Here is a 17527-nt window from a genome sequence, read left to right as displayed (position 1 = left end):
GTTGTGTTCAAGCCCCACCATGGGTGTAGATTGCTTAAAAAATAAAATCCTGAGACGCCTGGTTGGCTCAATCAGTTGAGCATCTGCCTTTGGCTCAGGTCATGATCCTAGGGTCCTGGGATCAAGTCCCGCATCGGGCTCCCCACAGGGAGCCTGCTTGTGTCTCTGCCTCTCTCTTTGTGTCTCTCATGAATAAATAAATAAAATCTTTTTTAAAATTAATTTTAAAAAGATCCTAAAGGGGTGCCTAAGTGGCTCAGTTGGTTCAGCCAGGGACTTAGATTTCAGCTCCATTCCTGATCTCAGGGTCAGAGGATAGAGACCCAGCCTCATCTACCTCCCCCCACCACCCCTCCCTCACCCGCCTCCCCTGGGCCTCAGGCTCCCTCCTCCACCTCCCTCCCCCACGTCCCACCCTGCCTCCCTCTGCCCTGCTGCCTGCTTCTTTGCTGAGCCTGGAGTCTGATCTTCCATCTCACCCTTTGTCCCTCTGCCACCCCTACACCCCATCACTCTCTCTCAAATAAATAAAACCCTAAGAAAATCTTTTCTGTGATTCAAGAGTGCCATCTACTGACTGCGTGGGTACTCGATGAACTCTGAGGCATTCCCCCACAATAAAGCAGAGAAAATAAATGAGATCCTTTTATAACAAACAGGTTTATATCTATTTGGGGTTTTGCTGTAGTTTAATAAGGCTGTTTCCTGAGTGACAATGACGGAGCACATTCGGGGTTCGGGCCGTCACAGGGCTCAGGTAGGATTCCTGCAGCCCCGGGTGGACTGAGCTGGGTGAGTCCATGCACACTGGACCTCACACTCACTCATTTCCTGGGCCGTGTGCCTACAGGCAGAGCCAGGCCAGGAACCCTGGCTGGAGCGAGGGCCTAGGAAGATCTGCATCTGACAGATGGAAATGCCAGGCTCAGAGAGCAGTTCTCTGGCCTGCATGGCCCTGAGCATAGGTCTCCCGCATCCACATCCCATCCCGTCTCTGAGCATCCAGGACTGGGCATTCCAGACTTGGCGGGGCGGGTAAGGAAGGGGTGAGGCAGAGTGAGCAGGCCTAGGATTGGCCACTCTGAATCATTTCTGGGGGTTCACGAGCCTCGGGACTGCCCTGATGTGCCCTGTTCCTGCCCTGGAAGGTGAAGGACCATGGATATCAGCCCACCCAGGACAGCCTGACAGAGCACGTGGTGGGTGTGGGCTCTGCCCTGGCTCATACGCATGCAGACATGCTCCCTGCCAGCTGTTCACTATCCATAGGCCTGGGCTGGCCCTGGGAGGGATCCTTCCCAGGTGAAAACACATCAGAAATACAGAAACATACACCATCAGGAAATCCCTCTCTTCCTCGTAGGTGTGGGGGGTGGGGGGTCACCCTCACCAACACCACTTCCCCCCTGAATTCCAGCTGATTTAAATATGCACGTAGATGAATAAAAAAGCCACGCACTCCTATTCTCCTATTCTCAAACCTCTGACAGTCTCCCTCTCGTCAGTCCCCATGATTCCCATTTCCCTGACAAAAAGAGAAAAACAAACAGAATATGCTATTGTGGGTTTTTTTTTGACAAGAAATCACTTATGGCTATTTTTGTTCTCTGGGCCTTCACACTCCCTGGTGACAAGCCTGGTACCAGCAGAAAACCAGAACTTTAGCTCTGTTCTTTCTACCACAAGCCAAGGGGTTTCCATTCCAGTGGTGGGAGAAGCAATAAACAAGTGTGGGAATGAAGGAAGCATCAGCATCATAATGGGAATAAGGCGGGTGTGTGGTGTGAGGTGTGTGGAGGTTCTCTGGGGATGGTAATGGGGAGTGGGATCTTCCCTGAGGAGGACCTCTTATCTGAGCCCTGAATGGAGACATGATGGAGCCCCATGAAGACCCAGGTGAGGAGAGGTAGAAGGAACAGCAGGTGGAAAGGTCCTGGGGTTGGAGGCTCAGGCAGAGGCCAGTGTGGCTGCAACTGAGGAGGAGATAAAATCAGTAGGACCATGAGGATCCCAGCAGGGCCAAGTAGGCCATGGAAAAATTTGGCTTTCATTCTGAGGGAACAGTGAACCCCTGGGGGGACTTTTGGGGGAGTGCCGTCACTAATTCACTCTTCTGGTTGCCCAGCAGAAATTCAAAGGGGAATAAAGGGTAGTGGAGGGGCAGGAGACAAGGGGAGAGGGTCTGCGGACATGCAGGTGGGGTGGAAGCACCTGGATGAGGTGACATTGGAACGGGAAGTCCCCATCTGAGGACACCGGTAGCCTCTAAGCCCTGCTTCAGGTGTCTGTGCAGAGAGATTATGGATGTAGAGAGAGCTTAGTCTGTGGAGTCTCAGGCAGCAGCAGCTGCCCTGGGAGTCAGTGAGGAGGGGGCCTAGGAGCCGTCTGCGTCTGCGGGGGAGCTCACCTCACACTCTCCGGTGCCAGTCTCTGATGAAGAGTCAGGAATCCCTGCCAGGAGCCCCGGGGATGGGGGTCTACCTCTACTCAAGAAATCACCCTGAAGCTTCCTTTTCTCAAATACTGAATTCCATTTTCAGCCAGAGTCAGGCTTTCTGCTGCAGGTCTCCATGACAACGGGCCCTCCCCTTCCTGACACTCCATCCTGATTTTCTGCAGGAGAAGCTGCAGGCATGGCAACCAGACTGGTGGCAGATTGCGAAAGTAGTGGGGTGAAGCCTGTGACCCTGTTAACATTTGGAGGGCTATGCAAGACAAAGCCAGTGTTTTCATAAAGCTCCATTTCTTTCAGCATCAGCCAGTCACTGAATACTGTGGTAGGAAACTTAATGACAAAAACAAATGGTCCTTTGGATATTTTACACGTGAGGGATACACAGCAATATTCAGTATCTTTCTGAAACCCCATGAACTGCCACTCCTGTGGTTCACATTTTCAACATTTGGTCTCTCTACATTCCTTCCTCTGATGGCAGATCTTCTTGAGCTGGCTTGTCAGTGGTGGCTGATTAAAATGTAAAGTAATCATGAGTGAAAGTTAAGGTAGAACAGGAGATGATAGTGGAATTGTCCTAATTCCCATGTTGGAGAAGTTGCATGGTGCCTAACCTGCACACACATGCTGTTATTAGGTAGTTGTCATTGTTTAAGATTGAAAGAAAATCATCATAAGTGATGCCTCAAATACCCTGATTTTCCTGAGTCTTGACTTCCTCCTTCCAGTAACCTTTTCCTGTAAACTACCTCAGTGGCTCCTTCCCAGGTCGCTGCCTACACTGAGGTGAGCTCCCCTCTCTACAACTTGATCTCAGTAATGCCTTAACCCCACTGGTGCCTAAAATACCTTGGTACTTCTGCTCTTTCATCATTCCTCATTGCCCTCATCTCTCACTTCCTCTCGCCATTGGTGTAAATCCACCACCAAGCAACACAACACATTCCCAGGGCCTATCCCTTCATACCTTCTCTCTCTTCTTCTGGAAAGTCCACCCATGCCTGAGCAGCTGCCTGCCTTCCCTGTCCTCACATTCCCGCAGCTGAACGTGGCTGGGTGAAGCCCTTCCTCGCTGCTCTGGGTTGACTCGTGTCCACCTCTCAAGAGGGACATGTTGAAATGCTAATTCACAGTCCTTGTATAGGTGACCCTATGTAGGTGTAGAGTCTTTTCAGGTTGTCAAATTAAGGTGAGAACGTGGGGCGCCTGGTGGTACAGTAGGTTGAGCCACCAGCTTAGGCTCGAGTCATAATTCCGGGGTCCTGGGATGGAGTCCTTGTCAGGCTCCCTGCTCAGCGGGGAGCCAGCTTCTCTGTCTCCCTCTCCCACTTCCCCTACTTGTGCTTTCTCTCTCTCTCTCCTGTCAAATGAATAAATAAAACCCTTTTAAATTTTTTTAAAAGATTTTATTTAACCATTCATGAGAGACACACAGAGAGAGAGAAAGAGGCAGAGACATAGGCAGAGGGAGAAGCAGACTCCACGCAGGAAACCCGATGCAGGACTCCATCCCAGGACCCCGGGATCATGCCCTGAGTCAAAGAAGGACGCTTAACCACTGAGCCACCCAGGTGACCCTAAAATTTTTTAAAAAAATAAGATGAGAACATTAGGGTACGCTTTGAGCACTAATGGTATCCTCACAAAAAGAGAAAATTTGTACACACATGCACATGAAGATGAGCCACAAGCCCAGGGAGCACCAGAAGCTAGAACGGAGGCCTCCCCATGCACCTGCAGAGGGAGCACGGCCCTCCCACACCAGCCTCCCCAACTGTGGGACAACACATTTCTGTTTTGTAAGCCATTCAGTTTATGAGACCTGGAATGACAGTCCTAGGAAATGAATAGTTTCAAAAATACATATGTCCCTGAGCCCCTTTCTCTGCTCTTCCCTATTTCTATTTTAAAGTGAAATGTTCTTTTAAAAATGGCTTTGACCTCTTTTAAGAAGAGAAATTAAACATTTTAAAAGATTTTATTTATTATTTGAGAGAGAGAAAGAGCGAGTACCGAAGGAGAGGGAAAAGCAGACTCTCCACTGAGCAGGGAGCCCCCAACCCGGGACTTGATCCCAGGACCCTGAGATCATCACCTGAGCAAAAGGCAGATGCTTAACTGACTGAGCCACCCAGGATCCCCAAAAAAGCAAAATTAAAATTAATGAACATTTAGTCAAAGGTCTACAGTATATAGCATTATACCAGCTAGATAATTTCAACTCAATTCGATAAATTTTGAAGTGGAATGCGATGCATTTTAACGGGAGACAGGGGCATCTTCCAGGAGGTGTGTCTGGGGCCTGAGGATTCGTTTTACCATTTCTTATTGTTTCAGATTCTCTACTGTGAGCATGTACTGTAAGAAGAAGAAAAAAATTCACGGAATGTTTGAAGAAGTATATTAGTAAAAAATATTAGTAAAGATCTGGAATGAAAAAACCTGTTTCCTCATCTCAATGAAGGCTTATGACCTGTCTATAAAAATTTAATTTAATTTTTAAAAAGTGAAAGTTTTCTATACAACTAGAATTGGTAGATTAACACTGTTCTTACCATGGTCTTAAGCAAACTGTAGACCCCTGGGGAAATCATGCAGATGCCTCACCTTCCATCTAAATACTTCTTGTTTTTCAGAACACTGCATTCCTCAAGTCACAGCTATTGCAATCCTCCCCCATGAAGCTGAATCCCTCATTTAACCACCTTCTGGGATGTGGTTTATGTATACAATGGAATATTACTCAGCCATTAGAAACGACAAGTCCCCACCATTTGCTTCCACATGGATGGAACTGGAGGGTATTATGCTGAGTGAAATAAGTCAATCAGAGAAGGACAAACATTATATGGTCTCATTCATTTGGGGAATATAAAAAATAGTGAAAGGGAATAAAGGGGAAAGGAGAGAAAATTAGTGGGAAACATCAGAAAGGGAGACAGAACATGAGAGACTCCTAACTCTGGGAAACGAACTAGGGGTGGTGGAAGGGGAGGTGGGTGGGGGGTGGGGGTGACTGGGTGAAGGGCACTGAGGGGGCACTTGATGGGATGAGCACTGGGTGTTATTCTATATGTTGGCAAATTGAACACCAATAAAAAATAAATTTATTAAGAAAAAAAAACCCACCTTCTGTAAATTTCCAGCTAATGCCTGAAAGAGAACTGGAATGAAGAGAGCCATTGTAGAGATCCTAAGGAGAGCCACCCTACCTGCTTCTACCACAATTTCCAGCATTTCAATTAATAGTAACTTGGTGGTTTGTTACTTGATATTGAAAACTTTGGTGTCATGCTTACCATAGTTTTGTATGTATAAATTATAAGCCAATCCTGTTGGTTTTCTCTTCCAATATGGTGGACATCAGAACACCTCTTAAGATCCCCATCACTGTCTTCCTTGTTTAAATCGCCATCATCCATACAAGGTTTACTCTCCCATCCCCCATGCTTGTCACCTGCTACTCTTATACCATTACTCAACAAAGTCATCCTATTAAAAGGTCAATCGTATAATGGCTACTCTTCTGCTTAAAATCCTCTACTGGCTCCACATCACGCTCAGGATGAAAGCCAAAATTTTAGAGTGATCTGGGAAGCCCTACATGGCCCAGATCCCATTATATCTCCTATAAGACACCCTGTCCCCTCCACCTGGAGCACATTGTAGGCTCTGTGCCAGTGCTCCAAGGATTGGATATTCCCAGCTCACCTATTTTGCCCCTGCCATACCTTCTCTCAAAAACATGTTTCTCCTTCACCTCCCTGTATCTTTGCCTAATTAACACCTCCTCAGTGTGGCAGTCCCTGAAGAAAGTATTAACCAAAATATATAACCAAAATATCCTTCCAATGTCATTCCCCCCTACTGCCGGGCTCTATTTTCATTCACAGCATTTTTTTAAAAAATTTATTTATTCATTCATGAAAGACACAGAGAGAGAGAGGCAAAGACATAGGCAGAGGGAGAACCAGGCTCCTCTCAGGGAGCAGGACTCAGTCTCAGATCCCGGGATCACACCCTGAGCCGAAGGCAGGTGCTCAACCACTGAGCCACCCAGGTGCCTCTCGTTCACGGCATTTATCAATTTCTAGAATACTAGATAATTAACTTATTCACTGGATAAGAGTCTTTCTTCTTCCAGCAGAATGGAAGACCCGGGAGGGACAGGCATTTAAAAAAAAAAAAAAAAGATTTATTTATTTATTTATTTATTTATTTATTTATTTATTTATTCATGAGACACAGAGAGAAAGAGGCAGAGACAAGGCAGAGGGAGAAGCAGGCTCCATGCAGGGAGCCCAATGGGGGACTCAACCCCAGGTCTCCAGAATCACACCCTGAGCCAAAGGCAGACATTCAACCGCTGAGCAACCCAAGCATCCCGAACAGGCATTTTAATTTTGTTAGTAGGTGTATCACCAGTGATTAGAGCAGTTCTGGCACACAGTAGATAATAAAAAAAAAAAAAAAAGGTGATAGAAAGATAGATAGATATGTGATATGTGGATGGATGGCTGAGTGGATGGGTGTGTGGATGTGTGTGTAGATAGATGGATAGGTAGATGAAAAATATATAGATTTGTTGAATGATTGGATCGTCTCCATAATTCTCACCATACCCTTATGAAGGAAGTACATTTTTTTTGTCTCCACTTCGCCAATGAAGAAATTGAGTCCTAAGGCATCAGTAGTTTTTAAACATTAAATATTGTATTCCTGGGTACTCGCTTTGGCAGCACATATACTAAAATTGGAATGAGGGATCCCTGGGTGGCGCAGCGGTTTGGCGCCTGCCTTTGGCCCAGGGCGCGATCCCGGAGACCCGGGATCGAATCCCACGTCAGGCTCCCAGTGCATGGAGCCTGCTTCTCCCTCTGCCTGTGTCTCTGCCTCTCTCTCTCTCTCTCTCTCTCTCTCTCTCTCTCTCTCTGTGACTATAATAAATAAATAAATAAAAAATTAAAAAAAAAATTGGAATGATACAGAGAAGATTAGCATGGCCCTTGTGCAAGGATGACACTCAAATTCGTGAAGTGTTCCATATTTTTTCTCCCTCTGCCTATATCTCTGCCTCCCTCTGTGTCCCTCATGAATAAATAAATAAAATCTTTAAGAAATAAATAAAAATAAATAAATATTGTATTCCTTGGGATCAAAACTGATCTGGCCAATCTGGTTAGGTACCATCATCCTCATCATCATACTTCTGAGTCTTTTAAGGGAATTATCGTGGGTCAGATACTATTCTGTATACTTTCAACTGCACCACGCAGAAGAGGTGGGTGCCATTCCCTGTATCATCCCATTTTACATGTAGGAAGAACTAAGAGTTGACATGCCTTCACCAAAGTCACACCACTGTTATGGCTTAGCCAGGGACCAAGGTATAAAAGTCTAGCTCCTGGGATCCCTGGGTGGCGCAGCGGTTTGGCGCCTGCCTTTGGCCCAGGGCGCGATCCTGGAGACCCGGGATCGAATCCCACGTCGGGCTCCCGGTGCATGGAGCCTGCTTTTCTCCCTCCGCCTGTGCCTCTGCCTCTCTCTCTCTCTCTGTGACTATCATAAATAAATAAAAATTAAAAAAAAAAAAAAAAGTCTAGCTCCTGTATGGGTGTTTTTAACCGCAGAGTTTTTCAGCTGTCTCCAGAGGAGGTGGTCTATATGAGGGATGGTGTAATCAATCCCATTTATCATGCATGACCAGTATATTTTTAATGAAATAAAATAGGATAGACTGGAATATAATTTTTAAAAACAGTTGTGTGAATTGCTATGGAGGACTTCATCCCTGGGGCACCATCCCAGGGTTAGGAGCAGGGGAAGCAAATCGCTGGCTGGGCTGGGGGCACCCAGCAGAAGCTGGGACCTGGAGTCTGCACAGAGCAAGCCAGGAAGCCCTGGGGCTTTCTGATTGCCTCTCACATAAGTGCTGCTAGGGTCAAAGACAAAGTCACACCAGTGACACTCATGAACCATGGTGATATCTTTGTGTCACCGACCCTCCTGCCCACCAACCCAGGCCCTAGAGAGGTGAGGGGGCAGGAACATACCACACCTCTTCTTGCTCTAACAAAATTACATTCAAGAAAACGTGTCCATTTCAAGTGCATTCCTTGCACTTCTAGGAGCCTGTGTGCAAGGAGTTTTTCTGGGGAAAGGGACCTAAAAGTGCCTTTCCTGGGCAGAATGGACAGACGACCCCCACCCGGCTTGAGGGACCTTTTGGCCTCCCCCTGGCACTCAACAACCCCCATGGAATCCTATTTTCCCCTATTTTTTGAGGGAAAGTCTTTGTTTGAGCAGATTTTATCCTTCCTTCTGTGGGGCAACAGTGCCCCCAAGTGATCAGCACACTAGTTTAAGGAAAGAGTAGGGGTCTTTGGAGGTAACTGAAGAGCATAATTATAAGCACTGTGGTGTACATACATATGGCCTCTTTTATCTTTTTGGAAATAAGACTTATTGGTGATTTCTCTAATTACACTTAGAACTAACATTTATCTCTGTTCCCTCTCTGCACACCCCTGTCCGACCTATGTCCCCTTGAGACTCCTATGATGCTGTTTCACGAGTGGGCTTGGCCAGTCTCCCCTGATTGAATCAGATGTGATGAGGGAACAGAAGGCTAGCTGATATTTACTCATTTCACTTAACATAATACAAAATTAGAGAGGAAGACAGACCATGAGAGAGACTCCTAACTCTGAGAAACAGAGGGTTGCAGAAGGGGAGGAGAGTGAGGGGATGGGGTGACTGGATGACTGGCACTAAAGAGGGCACATGATGAGTTAAGCACTGGGGGCTATACTGTATGTCAGAAAATTGAATTTAAATGAGATGTTTTTTAAAAGAAGGCTAGCTAAGGACAAACCACAAGCTGACACCCCGCAGAGGAGCCACCCCCACCAGGTGGGATACTTGTGACCTTCCTCAGCACTCCTGGCTGCCCTAAAGCTAAGGGAAAGGAAAAACAGTTAACCGATAAAGATCACAATCCTGCAAGACATGAATTTCCCTTGGTTTACAAATGTCTTATTAATTTACAGGAACAAAACATTTTTTACAATAACCTAACTTCCAGAAGGAAACTCCCTACTATCTTTTTTTTTCTTAAGATTTTCTTTATAAAATATGTGAGACATGAGACACAGAGAGAGGCAAAGACACAGGCAGAGAGAGAAGCAGGCTCCCTGCGGGGAGCCCGATGCAGAACTTGATCCCAGGAACCCAGGATCCCAACCTGCGCCAAAGGCAGGTGCTCAACCACCGAGCCACCCAGGTGCCCCAAAAACTCCCAACCATCTTAATGTTAATGCTTTACTAGATGGAAAAACAATCTTAACTTGATAATGGCAAAGCCTCCAGTATCTCGTAGGTCCTCTTTAGCATACAAAAATTCTTTTGAACACCTCCCTTTTTTCCTTACCTCCCCCAACTCCCAAGTATATAATCAGTTACCCCTCACAACCCCAGGGGCAGCAGCTCTTTCTGTCCATGGGTCCTGTCCCCGTGCATTAAGAAAACCACTATTTTGCACTAAAGACGTCTCACAAATTCTTTCTTGGTAGTTGGCTCTGGACCTCACCCCAGCAAACTTCACCTACGTTCCAAAACGACATAGAGATGCTGATTCAGGTCTTTCTGTGCAGGCATCAGGTGTATGTGGCTCACCCCTGCAATGTGTACCTCTTCTGTGTATCTGCCTCTGTATTCAAGGACACCAGTCATGTTGCATTAGGGCCCGCCCTAAGGACTTCATTTTAACTTGATTACCTCTGTAAAGACCCCGTGTCCAAATAAGATCACATCCTGAGATACTGGGGGTTCAGATTCATGTGCATCTTCCTTTTCTTGGAGGATGGGGCACAATTCAGCCCATAGCAGTTAAATATAGCTTTCTAAAGGAAACGGCCTTAAAAATCGTATTTTAAGGAAAAGAATGTTTGAGCTGTTTCCATGGTCCATTCTTTGAAGAAGATGTTCCCTCTCGGGGCACCTGGTGGCTCAGTGGTTGAGCACCTGCCTTGGGCTCAAGTCATGATCCCAGGATCCTGGGATCGAGTCCTGCATCAGGTTCTACGCAGGGAGAATGCTTCTCCCTCTGCCTATGTCTGCCTCTCTCTTTCTCATGAATGAATAAATAAAATCTTTAAAAAATTAAATTAAAAAAATAAATAAAAGACTGGCTGGCCAGGAGTCCCGTAGATGTACATGTTTGCTATTATAACCATTGGCCCACATCTATGGATTTGCCACCTGCTCTGCTGTGGAAGGGAATTAGAGCAAATTGCTGAGACAAATGCTTTACACGACTTCACCACGAGCTGTGGGTTGGAACCGCCTGCGGGAAGTGACTTAGCAGCTCGGATCCAGTTGTAAGCCTGTCGACTCCGCCCCTCCCCTCCTCTGAGGAAGAAGAGTCCCGCCCCCTATTACTGGCCCCGCCCACCACTCGGAGCCGTCCTGCGGCCCCCCTTCGCGCACTGGGCCGAGAACTTCCGGGCCCCCAGGGCGGCGGCGCAATGCCTTCCGGGAGTCGTAGTTCTCGGGAGCGGTCCGCGGGCTCTCGCTGTCCCGGCACGCACGCGCAGTCCGCACCGGCCTGGCGCTCAGGCCCACCCGGGTGGTCGTAGCGGTGACCCGTGCTGCCGGCTCGTCCGCGCCCCCGCGGGACCAGGGGCTTCTGGGGTCCGCACCGGCCGGGCAGGGCCAGAGACCCAGGAGAACCTGACCGACCTCGGGGGATGCTGCCCGAGGCCTTCAGAGCTGGTGCCGGGAAGCGAGGGCAGCGGTGTGTGGTGTGCGCGTGCGCGAGTGAGTGTGCGCGGGGGTGCGTGTCGGTGTACGTCCGTGACTCGGGCGCCGTGTGCGTGTGAACCCCGCCCCGCGTGTCTTCGTGTGTCTGCACGTGCGCGATTGCACAACTTTGCCCCCATGCAGGTGTGTGACCATGTATGTGTCCCCGTGCGTGTGTGCCCCACCCCGCCTGTCTCCATGTGTCTGCACGTGTGTGACTGCACAACTTTGTGCCGGTGTAGCTATGCCTGTAACACCATCCGTCCCCGCATGTCATCGTGTGTTTGCACCTGTGTGCCCATGCAGGTGTGAGCCATGCATGTGATTCTGTCCCTGTGTGTTTGCATGAGGGTGGCTACCTCAGTTTGTGCCCTGTGTGTGCAACTCTGCACGTGAGGCCATCCCTCCTAAGTCACTGTGTGTTTACACATGACTGACATACGGGCATGTACCTGTAAAGGGGAAGCAGCATGCAGAATTGAGCAGATGTCTGCACTTGGAGACCTGTGTCACGTGTGCTGGTGTGTGGAACATGTTCTCTTGGGTGTGGGGTGTGGGACTCTGTGTGTCTGGGTGTGCCACTGTACACAGTGTTTTGATGGGTGTGTCTACTATCCTGGAGCTGGTCAGCCTGAGCATGCCTGTGTCATTCTGCGTGTCTGAACACAACCACTTGTGGAGATCTCTTCAGATGTCACAGGATGTGTATGAGACCCTGTGCAAACCTGGGGTCGCTGTATTTCCACACTTAGGGGAGACCCTGTGTGTGTGTGACTTTGTGCACATGTGAAGCTCTGCCTGCTGCATAGGACTGTGCACATGTCTGGGTGTGTCCCTGTGGGTGCTGTCTGTGTGGGGCGGGACGGCATGTGTGATTTTGTGTGACTCCATGCATATCTGTGTAACAGGATATGTGTGTCTGCCTCTGAGTGTGTCCATGTCTCCCCTTTGTTTTTTTTTTTGTTTTGTTTTTTTTTAAATTTTTATTTATTTATGATAGTCACACACAGAGAGAGAGAGAGAGAGGCAGAGACATAGGCAGAGGGAGAAGCAGGCTCCATGCACCGGGAGCCCGACGTGGGATTCGATCCCAGGTCTCCAGGATCACGCCCTGGGCCAAAGGCAGGCGCTAAACCGCTGCACCACCCAGGGATCCCCGTGTCTCCCCTTTGGTTGCCTGTTTCTTTGCATGACCCTGCCCAGCTCACCCCGCCCTGAATCTGCATACCCTCCCACACGCACACAGAAAACGCCCTGTGTTTGGTTCTGCCCACCTGCCTTTGCCCCAGCATCTTCCCTTCATGGCTGCCATTTCTTTCTCTCACAGATGCTGACTGGACCCCCTGGTACATGGTGGTCAGAGCAGGGGCTACTACCTGAGTGACATGGACAGGACCCAGTACTCTCAAGACTACAAGGTGGGTACCACTGTCCAGCTCTCTGGGGACACAGCTGGGCTAACTCTAGCCTGAGGACTGCCTGAAGATGGTGCCAGAACCTGGCATAGCCCAGCCTGCCTCCCACCAGCAGAGTTCTTACCGCTGCACACAAGACCCTGCTTGGTCTGACCCTTGCCGCCACCATACCTAGTCTCCCCCTGCTACCTGCCTTGGTTGTTCTGTTCCACCCCCTCCCCCACTGCCCAGCACCTTTGCATTTCCTCTGTCACCCAAGCTGTGGTCCTGGCTCAGAACCTTTGCCCCTGCTGCACTCATGGCCCAGAACACTCACTCCTTCACCTCTGGGTCTATGCTCAGAAGTCTTTTCCCTCAGGCCTGGGCTCAGGGGAAGAACATTCCAGGCATGGAACAGCCAGTGCAAAGGTTCTGAGGCAGGAGCACTCCTGGAATATTTGTGGAACAGGGTGAGGCTCATGGTTGGAGAAGTATGAGCTGGGGGTAGACGAGGGCATTGTGGAGGGTAAGCTCTGGAGCCAGGTACCCAGGTGTGGGACCTAGCTTGTCACTTCTGGGAACATTATTCCTCAATAATGTGAGGAATAGTAAGCTAACACATGCCAAAGCTTCAAGGATGCCAGGCATATAGCTCTGTGTTCAGCAGGTGCTAGTTATTGCCACTGTACCAGTACACCCAAAGTGGCTTCGGAGTGGCCAAGACCAGCACCTCTCAGACACTCCTGTGCCTACAAATCACCTGAGCCTCTTGTTAAAAAAGCATATTCCAAGTTGCCAGGCCTGCAGAGGGGCCAAGCCCTGCATTTGTCACAGGCTGCCGGTCCACAGTGGAGCAGTGTACCTTTGCCACATGATCATAATCCCTAAAAAATAGATTGAGTTTGACTATTTTTACCTAAAATGCATCGTACCTGATAAATTCTTTGCATCTTGCTTTGTTTGCCAACACTGTGTGTCTGAGGTTCTGAGCCGGTACGGCAGCTGATCAGCATTCGTGTTTATGCTGTGAGATGCTCCATTGTATGACCCTGTTTATCTGACTGCTCCCTTGTTAATGGGCAGTTGGATTGTTTCCTGGTGTTGGACTGTTACAATCTTGGCCAGGCCTCCGGGTACACACGTATGCATGCTTCTCTTGCTCACGTTCCAGAAAATGTAATTACTGGGCTATAGGGATTGTGTGTCTACAGCTTTCCTAGAAGATGCCAGTGGGTCTTCCAGTGCCTGCTCCCACAGTATATTATGTGTGGAGTTGGGAGCCCCCTCTTCCTCTGTGTATGATTTTCCAGAAAACAAAACTCTCTTCTCAGACTGGCATAACAAAGTACTAGAGACTTGCTGTGTTCAACAACAGTTTATTTCCTCACACTTCTGGAGACTGAAATCCAGGATTAGGGCATCAGCATGGTTGGGGTTCTGGTGAGCACCCTCTTCATGGCTTGCAGTCTCCTCCTCACTGTGTCCTCACATGCTGGAGAGGAAGCTCTGGCCTGTTTTCCTTTTATGAGGACACTAGTCCCATCATGGGGGGCCTCATTATCTCCCAAAGCTCTCACCTCCAGACACCATCACTTCAGGCTTTGATCTATGAACTTCGAGGGAGGGGGACACATTTTGGGCTATAGTACCAGGTTGCAAGGGTATATCTAAGAGCTGTCAGATTCATGGTTTTGCAAGGATCTTTTAAAATTGTTTTCAGTAGGGGTCCCTAGGTGACTTAGTGGTTGAACATCTGCCTTCAGCTCAGGTCTGTGATCCCAGGGTCTTGGGATCAAGCCCCACATGGGGCTCCCTGCTCCATGGGGAGTCTGCTTCTCTCTCTCCCTCTGCCCCTCCCCCTGCTCATGCTGTCCCTCTCTCTTTCAAATAAATAAATAAAATCTTTAAATAAACTTGTTTTCAGTTCTGTTAAATCAGTGATTCTCAATGAGGGATCATTTTGCCCCCCAAGGGACCCTTGGAAATGTCTAGAGACACTTCTGGTGGTTACACCTTGTCGGGGATGCTACCTGCAATCAATGGGTAGAAGTAGGGGCACTGCTAAACATCGTGAAGGACGCAGACCACCCTGCAACAAAGAACATCTGAGCCGAACTGCCAGTGGTATGGCGGTTGGGACTCTGCACGACATCTTCTCCAGCCCGGGACTGATGACCAACCTATTTGGTTTTTCCCTTTCCTTTCAGATCTAGTAACGAAGATGTGAAAACAGACAGTGGCTCAGGAAGCACAGATGAAAGAAGGTCTCTTGGCCATGGCTGCCACCCAGGGCTCTGAAGTGGGACCATCCCAGGAACAAGAAGGTCAGTTCAAGGACCTGCAGGGAAAGCTGGAAAGCTGTCCCAAGGCAGAGGCCACCACCCGCGGGGAGGACACTGCCGAGGCCACTGTGCAGGCACAGGATGAACCCAGCGAGGTCCCGGGCACCAGCCCGAGCCTGCCCCTTCCCCCAGCCGACAGCAGGCCCCAGGGGCACAGTGCACCTAGAAGGCCCCCGAAGCAGAAGAAGGCCGCCTGCGAGGAGGAGGGAGAGGATAGCCCCAGAAAGCCGTGGAAGTGTGGCGACTGCGGCAAGGCCTTCAGCTACTGCTCGGCATTCACGCTGCACCAAAGAACCCACACTGGCGAGAAGCCGTTCACATGCGCCGAGTGCGGCAAGGCCTTCAGCCAGAGCGTGCACCTGACCCTGCACCAGCGCACGCACACAGGCGAGCGGCCCTACGCGTGCCCCGAGTGTGGCAAGGCCTTCAGCCAGGGCTCCTACCTGGCGTCACACTGGCGCACGCACACGGGTGAGCGGCCGCACCACTGCACCGACTGCGGCAAGGCCTTCGCGCGTCCCACGCACCTGGCCCAGCACCGGCGCGTGCACACGGGCGAGCGGCCTTACGCATGCGGTCAGTGCGCCAAGGCCTTCCGCAACCGCTCATCCCTGCTGGAGCACCAGCGCATCCACACTGGCGAGAAGCCATATGCCTGTGGCCAGTGCGCCAAGGCCTTCCGCTTCTCGTCGGCACTCATCCGCCACCAGCGCACACACACGGCCGAGCGGCCCTACGCCTGCAGCCAGTGCGCCAAGGCCTTCACACAAATCGCGCATCTGACGCAACACCGGCGTGTGCACACTGGTGAGAAGCCCTACACATGCCCCGAGTGTGGCGCGCCCTTTAGCCAGAGCGCCTCACTCACGGAGCATCGGCGTATCCACACAGGCGAGAAGCCATATGCATGCACACAGTGCGGGAAGGCCTTCACGCAGGTGTCACACCTGAGCCAGCACCAGCGCGTGCACACAGGTGAGCGGCCCTATGCATGCCAGGACTGCGGCCGCGCCTTCAGCAACCGCTCCCACCTGGTGCAGCACCACCTGGTGCATACAGGCGCCAAGCCCTACAAGTGCCTAGAGTGCGGGGTGGCCTTCAGCCATGTGTCCTCCCTCATTGAGCACCAGAAGATCCACACGGGTGAGAAGCCCTACAGGTGCACAGAGTGTGGCAAGGCCTTCAGCCAGGGCTCCTCACTTACTCTGCACCAGCGGACGCACACGGGTGAGCGGCCCTACACGTGCCACGAGTGTGGCAAGGCCTTCAGCAACCGTTCCTACCTGATCCAGCACCACATCGTGCACACCGGGGAGAAGCCCTACGAGTGCAGCAGCTGTGGCAAGGCCTTCAGCTTCTCGTCTGCCCTCATCCGACACCAGAGAACGCACACTGACAAGAAGGCCTACCCGCGCACCCAGTGTGGCGACACCTTCACGCAGCTGCCACACCTAACTCGACCTCTGAGCTCCCGGAGGGAGGAGAAGCCTGTGAGCAGCAGCGACTCTTCAGACACTGCCGCAGACCAGCGGGAAGATAAAGTCCTCCCCTAGCCAGGCATTGCACCGAGCACTTTCACACCTCACTTCTGACCTCATAGCACCGAGGGGAGAGACCCTAGCCTCCCCATGAGAAAACTGAGGCTCAGAGAAGCTCAGTGACTTGCCCAGGGTCACACAGGGAGGAAGCCACAGGGCCGGGCCTCCCCTCCACATCCGCCAGACAGCCCCCATCTCCACCACACAAAGACCCACTGCTTCCTGGTTCAGAATGATAAATGTCCACGACAGTGGACCCAAAGTACTATCTTTGCTTCTCTAGCTAGCCTGTTAGTGGTTGAAGTTTTTATGATCGAGTAGGCATTTGTTCAATAAAATTAATTGGATAAAAGTTTCAGCCCCTTTGGTGAAGTTGGCATATTAACGAAGGGAGAGGGTCTGGAGGAGAGCTATGGGTTCTTGGCACTGACCCGGTGCTTCCCAGATTAGAACAACCAGAGAAATCCAAAGAAGGAAGAGTTCTAGAAGAGACTTACCTCTCCCCTGACAGCCTGCAAAGGGAGATTTTTAGAGTGGAGCCCAGCCTTTTCCAGTGTGAGGACATACTTTCCCCTGCCCCAGCTCAATATCCTGCCTTCAGTGATTGTGTCAGCTAGCTGTTGCTGTGTAACAAATCAGTACAGTTGTCCATTTATTATTTCCTATCCTGGGGGTTTCTCTGGTTCTGGACCAGGCTCAGTTGATGTTGGCTAGACTCATTTACACATCTGCAGTCAGCTGAGGGCTGGACAGGAGCTGGCTGTCCCAGGACGGCCCAGCCAGACCAACTTTGCAGTTTAGAGCTTTGGATTATGTCAAGTTTGCTTCTAGACCTGTCAGCCAAAGCAAACATCATAGCCAAGACCAGGGGCAGTATAGGAAGGGCCTTCCCAACGATGTGGGGAGACAGAGTAGTCACCTATTATGCCAGTGAGGTAAGTTCTACTCCTACAGCATGATCTCTGCAGAATTATTTTAGGGGTAACACATTTGTTTGGT

At 50.0% G+C, this 17527-nt stretch overlaps 1 protein-coding gene and 1 pseudogene across 8 annotated transcripts; both read left to right on the top strand.

The window, feature by feature from the left end:
• Positions 1-7406: 7406 nt before the first annotated feature.
• Positions 7407-7506, top strand: LOC112909446 (U6 spliceosomal RNA; annotated as a pseudogene).
• Positions 7507-10958: 3452 nt separating this feature from the next.
• On the top strand, positions 10959-16880 carry ZNF835 (zinc finger protein 835). Of its 8 annotated transcripts, none has more exons than XM_072760160.1 (4): positions 10959-11272; positions 12255-12376; positions 12582-12672; positions 14856-16880. In XM_072760160.1, the coding sequence occupies exon 4, from the start codon at positions 14903-14905 to the stop codon at positions 16541-16543; it is 1641 nt and encodes a 546-aa protein (XP_072616261.1). In that variant the 5' UTR covers positions 10959-11272; positions 12255-12376; positions 12582-12672; positions 14856-14902; the 3' UTR covers positions 16544-16880. The 8 variants fall into 8 exon arrangements, with proteins under 8 accessions (XP_072616261.1, XP_025841037.2, XP_072616264.1 ...); XM_072760163.1 differs by having other exon boundaries at positions 10983-11249; XM_072760165.1 differs by having other exon boundaries at positions 11042-11249; positions 12255-12348.
• The last annotated feature ends 647 nt before the right edge of the window (positions 16881-17527 follow it).

This window comes from Vulpes vulpes, chromosome 1 (genome assembly GCF_048418805.1).
Source record: "Vulpes vulpes isolate BD-2025 chromosome 1, VulVul3, whole genome shotgun sequence".
Taxonomy (NCBI): Eukaryota; Metazoa; Chordata; class Mammalia; order Carnivora; family Canidae; genus Vulpes; species Vulpes vulpes.
This window is presented reverse-complemented; position numbering and strand designations above follow the sequence as displayed.